The sequence below is a fragment of the Sorex fumeus genome, unplaced genomic scaffold (genome assembly GCF_029834395.1).
Source record: "Sorex fumeus unplaced genomic scaffold, SorFum_2.1 ptg000043l, whole genome shotgun sequence".
Classification (NCBI taxonomy): Eukaryota; Metazoa; Chordata; class Mammalia; order Eulipotyphla; family Soricidae; genus Sorex; species Sorex fumeus.
Window position 1 is genome coordinate 30,394,912 of NW_026606100.1, and position 6,728 is coordinate 30,401,639.

Genomic DNA, 6,728 nt, shown 5'->3' on the forward strand with positions numbered 1-6,728 from the left:
AACTTTCCCGAAGTCTTCTCAGCTTCCCTCACACTGAGTAGCTGAGCTCCTCACTCGTTTCTTTATTTTCCCCACAACAGATAACCCCCGTCATTCACAGACCAAGAGTCTCCAAGGGAGGACAAACCTGGACTCACCCTCCTCCCGCAGGCTCTGGGCCTCTGGACCCCGGGAACAGGAAGTCTGCTCTTTCCTAACAGGCTGGCCTTGAAGTTTGGGGGCAAATCGTCTGGTTGACGGACAGGTGTTTTCCGGCTGGGTCCTCGGGGATACTCTCCAGGACGGCAGGGTCGTCTCCTTCCCAGGGGCCTGCGTCCCCAAGGGGCTCCATTCAAAGGGAGGCGGGAGGCTCCCGGTGGGCCGGCGGGGAGAGCGCACTGACCTGGCGATCTGTCCGCCGCCTCCGGTCTCGGGGATGGCCGCCGCCTGCGTGCCTTTCTTTCTGTCCTCTTTGCAGCCTCTCTTTGCCCTCCTCTTTCCCTCCCTGAACTCCTTCTCTGAGGCTGGGTCTCCGTCCCTCCATCTCTGGCTCCCGCCTGCGCCGGGCTCGGGGCCTCCCGCTCCCCCTCCCCGCCCCTCCCCCGCGCTGTCATTCACCCCGCTCCTCTCCGCGCCTAGCCAATGGAGAGACCCGGCCGAAACGGCGAGGCTCGCTCGTACCGGGCTTTTTCGCCCGGTGATTGATGTCCCAGAGTCAACAGCGAGCGAGCGAGCGAGCAGCCGGAGAGGGGTCGGAGCGGCGGGAGAGGGGAAGAACGCGGCGCCCCCTCTCCTCCTCCCCTCCCCCGACTTTAGCCCTTCGCGCACTTCGCCTCCAAGTCTCGGCGCAGCCGGGAGCCGCCGCGGCCGCCGCCTCCGCGCCCCTGCGCGCTGCCCCCGGGAGCCCAGCACAGAGCGCGCCGCCGCCGCCCGGGCCCCCCGCGGGGCCGGGGCCGGGCCGGCATGGAGCACCTGGGTCCGCACCATCTCCACCCCGGCCACGCGGAGCCCATCAGCTTCGGCATCGACCAGATCCTCAACAGCCCCGACCAGGGGGGCTGCCTGGGGCCCGCGTCGCGCCTGCAGGACGGAGAATACGGCCTGGGCTGTTTGGTCGGAGGCGCCTACGCTTACGGCGGCGGCGGGGGCCCCGCGGCCGGGGCGGGGGCCGGGGCTGCGGGCGCCTATGGCCCGGGCGGCCCGAGCGGCCCGGGCGGCCCGGCGGGCGGCGGCGGAGCCTGCAGCATGGGCCCGCTGGCCGGCTCCTACAACGTGAACATGGCCTTGGCGGGCGGCCCCGGGCCGGGCGGCGGCGGGGGCGGCGGCGGCGCGGGCGGGGGGGCGCTGAGCGCCGCGGGGGTGATCCGGGTGCCGGCGCACAGGCCGCTAGCCGGAGCGGTGGCCCACCCCCAGCCTCTCGCCACCGGCTTGCCCACCGTGCCCTCGGTGCCCGCCGTGCCGGGCGTCAACAACCTCAGCGGCCTCACCTTCCCCTGGATGGAGAGTAACCGCAGATACACAAAGGACAGGTTCACAGGTGAGTCCGGCCGGCGCGCGCCCGGCCTGGCCGCGGCCGGGGCTCTGCGCTCCCGCTCCCGCTCGGGCTCCCGCCGGCGCCCCGCAGCCCGCTGTGCGCGCCGCGTCTCCGCCGGGCTCCGTTGCGCGCTCGCTTCCCCTAAGTTCGGCCGCTCGCTTGCCACCTTCCCACGTCCCCGGATCGCCAGGCTCAGAGTTCTGCCTGCCCGGGGGTCCCCGCTCGCGGTGTGTCCTGCCCGATCCGGGCTCAGGAAAGAGCTGCCCGATCTACTCTCCCCGGGCCCAGCCAGGGACAGGGAATGGGGCTGGGGGGGGGGGGGGTCGTCGCTTCACGACTACCTTCGTCAGCATTTGGGGGCTCGGGAGTCTCGGAGGAAGGGGCGCGAGGTGAGCAAACTGTTTCTTTCGTCCCGCCGATGTTCGTTCTCTGGTCCCCGGGCCAGGCGGGCGCCAGGAGCAGACCCAGGTAGAAGGAAAGAACAGGTTCCCCTCCAGACCTTACACGCACACACACGCGCGCACACACACAAACACACGCACACACACACACACACTCTCACACTCACACACGAGCACACACACGCACGCGCGCGCCCACGTTTACACTTCTGCCCGGAAGGCTAGAGGCCCCGAGCCGCAGGCAGGCCGGCCCTTCTTCCCCGGCTGCCGGCCGCGTCTGGATCGGTGGCAACGTGAAGCTGAGCCTCCTGCTCCTTTTCTGTTTCTTTCTCCGGCCTGTCTGCTCCCCCGGGCCCAGTCCCATTCCCTCCGGCGTGAATTATACACCGGCCCAGCCCGCGATCGATCGAGTGATCGAGCGGCGGGAGGACCACTCTTGGGGGCGATTCCGCACTTAGCGGCAGCGGCCTGCGGCCCTGCTGCGCTTCTTCCTCCGCTGCTTTCGGGGCTCGGTACAGGCTCGTGCAGTTTCCCACCACCACCACCATAACCACCCCGACTTCCGTTCCCTGTGCCCACAGCGTTCCCTGAATCTCAGATTGCACTCCTCCGGTCTGGCTCCAGCCCCTTAGTCCCGGGAGAGGCAGCCTCCCGCGGAACCGAGACTTTCCAGCTGGGCCTTAGAGAGCGGGTGCAGGAGGCCCAAGAGTCTGCGTATTACCCCGCGGGACTTCCCTGGCGCCACAGACTAAGAACCACACTAAGAACCACACTGGGCTCTCCTATCCCCTATGGCGCCCCCGACCCCCTGCTCCTATTTGGTTTGGTTTTGGAACCTCTCGGCCCAGTCCTTGGGGCTGTGGCAGGAGTTTGTGTGCTGCGCGCACAGTTGGGAGCTGTTGGAAAGCTGCAAGGGGTGGCCGCTGACCCATATTCCTTCTGGGCCTTTCCGAAGGGTCCGTTCAAGGGTCCCTAGCGCCGCAACCCAAGTCCTGGTGCCCATTGCTCTGGCCCTGCCCGGGGCCACTTTTGAAGGGCTCTCGTGGAACTTCCAGCGGGAGACATCCGTCCTGGGTCTCTCGTGAAGAGAACTCCACATAGGCCTACTGGGGTCCCCACCACACCCCACAATTCCTCTTCAGGCCTCAGGTATCTCCGAGGAAGTGTATGGTAGCTACTTCGTGTGTGCCGTGTCCCCTGTGAAGCTGCCTCTGTGGTGTGCCTGTCTGTCCGGGTGCCCAAATCTGTACTTTGCCCCAATTGTGGGCCGTGGCTGTGCTTGGGATGGAGGCTCACATCAGGGCCCAAGAGCTGCAGGGGGATCCTTTGAGGCTAGGGGTGTGGGGTGGTGGTGAGGCGGTGGGGGGCTGCAACCTTTAGCTCTCCTCCAGCAAACAGCTCCAGGAGAAGCCGGAAGGCGGCCACGTCTGCTTGGGCGAGTGGCAGCCCGCGACTAGGGAGGACTCAGTGGCGCGGCGGCGGTGGCGTCGGCCTGGCGGGCTGGAGGGGCCGGTCCCCAGCGCGGGCTGGGGCTGGGCGCTGAGGGCTGCGGGGAGGCTCGCGGCCCTGCTGGTGGGCTCTCGCCGCTGCGCTGGCTGACTCGCGGGGCGTCGGGCCTGGGACGCCTCCTGACGCTCTGCCGCTTGCCTCTGCCGTCTGTCTGTCTCCCGCTCCAGTGGCCCTCTCACCCTTCACTGTAACACGCCGTATAGGTCACCCCTATCAGAACCGGACGCCCCCCAAGAAGAAGAAGCCGCGCACGTCCTTCACGCGCCTGCAGATCTGCGAGCTGGAGAAGCGCTTCCACCGCCAGAAGTACCTGGCCTCGGCGGAGCGCGCCGCCCTGGCCAAGGCGCTCAAAATGACCGACGCGCAGGTGAAAACCTGGTTCCAGAACCGGCGGACGAAGTGGAGGTGAGTGCGCTGCGGCCAGGCCCCGGCCTGGGGCTGCGGAAGGACAGTTCCTCGGCGCCTCCGCCTCCGCTCTGTTCCCGGGAGCTCACTGCTCCTGCCAGGTTTGCAGGGACCAGGAAGCTGCGGAGGCGGCTGGAGAACCCCGACTCCTGAGGCTTCAAGGCCTGAGAGGCTTTGTAGACAGCGCCGGGGTGGGGAAGCAGCGCGGGTACTAGCCCAGGGCTCTTTGGGCGTTGAGAGAGAGAGAGTTTTCCGTGTTGGGGGAGACTGAAGGCGGTCGCCCTGCGCCCCACCCGGGGCTTCTTGAAGAACTTCTGGAGCCCTAGGTCTGTGGTTCTAGGCCCTGCTGTCTCTCCTTGCTCCCCAGATGCCCGCAGTGCTTACCCAGGAAGGGGAAAAATCAATCTGTGACTGCTGCGGTGGGGGCTCCCAGGTCCCACTCAAAGGGGATCAATTAGGAGCAGATGGGTATGTGTGTGAGAGGTTTCCCCTCTGCCATGATACACCCCACGCCACTTACTACCCCCCGCCCCTCATGCACAGACCTCCGGCCTCTTCCCTTTTAGATCTGTCTCTATCCTGTGGACACAAGACACCCCCACTCTGTGCAGCAGCCTTATTCTTGGAGCTGCATGGGGGCCATTTCCTCTGGTACCCTGCGCCCCTCCTCCTTGGACTCACTTCCACCCAGCTTGTTTCTTGCTAGCGGAGCCCTCTGGGAGAGCACTGCAGAATCTGAGCCGCGCTGGGGGCAGGAGGATGGAATTGGAGTTTGCTTTTTCTGAACGAAGGCAAGGAATCTGCCCAGATTCCACCGTCAGGGCCACAAAGGAAGCCACTGCCTACCCCACGCCTCCAGCCCCCCTACACACACATTCCTGCCACGGGGGAAGGGATGAGGGCCACGACTTCAGACTACTGGAAAGCTAGTTAAAGGGGGAACCTGGGCTAGAGGGATACTGAGGCCCATCGAGGGCTGTGACCTGCGGGTTACAGCCCCGCCAGTCCTGGGAGTGGGGGGTGGGGGTTCCAGGAGAAAGACAAAGAGAGAAATTAAAATACAAAGGGGGAGGGGGGTGCTAGGTTAGACACCCACCTCAGGGAGGGAAGGGGAAAAAAAAAAACCTAGACAGCCTGGAGAAGATTTTTGAATAAAAAAAGAAGCTATGGTGATTAAAACCTCCGTTTTCGTTTCAGTCAAATCCCCTTAATTCTGAGCGAGGGAGGGGGCACCGGTGAGAGGAAACAGAAAGACCTAAAAGCGCCTAAAGGGAGAGAAAGAAAATGTGAGCAGTTGGAGAAGTGGGGAAGAAGGGGAAGAGCAGGGGCAGAGAGCCGCGCAGAGCGAAAAGGCCAGAAGGGGCGGCGGAAGAGGCCGGCGGCCGCTGCCGCTCAGAGAGGCCCTCGCCGGCTTCGCGCGGCTTCATCGATCGCCTACAAATTGCTTCTGGAGGCCCGGGGGACTCCCATTAGGTCTGTCCACCTTAGAGACAGACGTTTGATCTCAGTTGACGGGGCGCAGGGGCGGCACAAAATGGAATGAGTGAGTCACCACCTCCCTGGGTCGCCAGGGAGGAGACCGGGCAGCTCGAAGGGAGTCCCAGCAGGGCACCGGGTGTGGCGAAGTTAAGAGAGATGGGACAGGCCCAGAGCGAGGAGGGCGCGGGGCAGTCCAGCTCCCAGGTAGCAGCCCTGGCCTCTGCCCAAGGGTGGGGAGCTGAGGCCTCTCAGGCTACAGATGGAACCTGGTCTTTCTGGGCAGGGCTGAGGTGCCCTCCTGTGGCTGGCCGCTCCCACCGAGGCCGGTGCGTAGAAGGGGAGTCCGAGGGAGCACCAGCTACGCGGGAATAGTGGACTTTTGCCGCAGTTCCATCTACTTTTGTGGGGCCCGGGTGAGAGTGGGGATTTCCAGTCTTTGTGGGAACCTGGGCCCTTTCAATAGGGGAATGCGTTCCAGGGGGCCCAAGCTAGAATTGGGGGCTGGGGAGCCGCATGACCTCGGGCTCTCTTGGTCAACGGCTTGTCCCGCGGCAGGCGGCAGACCGCGGAGGAGCGAGAGGCCGAGAGGCAGCAGGCGAACCGCATCCTCCTGCAGCTCCAGCAAGAGGCCTTCCAGAAGAGCCTGGCCCAGCCGCTCCCCGCTGACCCGCTGTGCGTGCACAACTCCTCGCTCTTCGCCCTGCAGAACCTGCAGCCGTGGTCCGATGACTCCACCAAGATCACCAGCGTCACGTCCGTGGCGTCTGCCTGCGAGTGAGCCTGGCCGCTCGGCCGCCCGTGAGACTCCGGGTCCAGTCCAAGGGGTCGCTGAGACCCGAGAGTCAGGACTTTCCCCGTCCCTCCCGCCTCGGACTTTCCGGGAAGGGCACGGCGTGCCTGGTGGGCTCCCACGCTGTTCTTTCTTCGGTGGAAAAGAAGAAAAGGGGCCTCCAGGACAGGGACCTGGGACCTTCCTCCCCGGCGCCCGCCAGAACTGTTCAGAGTCCTCTCAGTTTGCGTCTATTTTGTTTTATTCTGGTATTTTTTTTTAACATGGGGTTGAGGGGGGAGGGGATGGGGGAAGAAGCTTCTGACCCCCGCCCCCACCCAAGGACCACAAGGTCTGGCTCTTGCTCTTGCCTTGGGGGACCCCCTCCCGTAGTATCCCACTCATCACACGCAGACACCCAGAGCCCGTCACAGAGGCCATCTCCTAGGGCCACCCGAGTCACACATCGGGCACAGATGGCAGAGTGGCCTGCGCACAACACAGGGCTCTGCCCCTCCACAGGCTGCAGAGGCCAGAGGAGATGAAACACATTCCGAGCAACACACGTCCCGCAGGAGGACACCACCCGCCCCCAGCAGCCACAGCAGCGTCCCTGGCCTGCCAGGTCCTTATCGCACATTCTAGCCGCGCC

At 65.2% G+C, this 6,728-nt stretch overlaps 1 protein-coding gene across 1 annotated transcript; it reads left to right on the forward strand.

Annotated features, from left to right (window-relative positions):
• The first annotated feature begins 942 nt into the window (after positions 1-942).
• Positions 943-6,365, forward strand: TLX1 (T cell leukemia homeobox 1). The gene is made up of 3 exons (XM_056120962.1): positions 943-1,516; positions 3,627-3,828; positions 5,863-6,365. Exons 1-3 carry the CDS (start codon positions 943-945, stop codon positions 6,083-6,085), a joined length of 999 nt encoding a protein of 332 aa, XP_055976937.1. The 3' UTR covers positions 6,086-6,365.
• The last annotated feature ends 363 nt before the right edge of the window (positions 6,366-6,728 follow it).

What these genes read in the sequence shown, in the direction of transcription:
- TLX1 (XM_056120962.1), top strand. Translation starts at nt 943, where the DNA reads ATGGAGCACCTGGGTCCGCACCATCTCCACCCCGGCCACGCGGAGCCC. An exon ending in CACAAAGGACAGGTTCACAG is followed by an intron (nt 1,517 to 3,626) that starts GTGAGTCCGGCC and finishes CACGCCGTATAG; the next exon opens with GTCACCCCTATCAGAACCGG. An exon ending in AACCGGCGGACGAAGTGGAG is followed by an intron (nt 3,829 to 5,862) that starts GTGAGTGCGCTG and finishes GTCCCGCGGCAG; the next exon opens with GCGGCAGACCGCGGAGGAGC.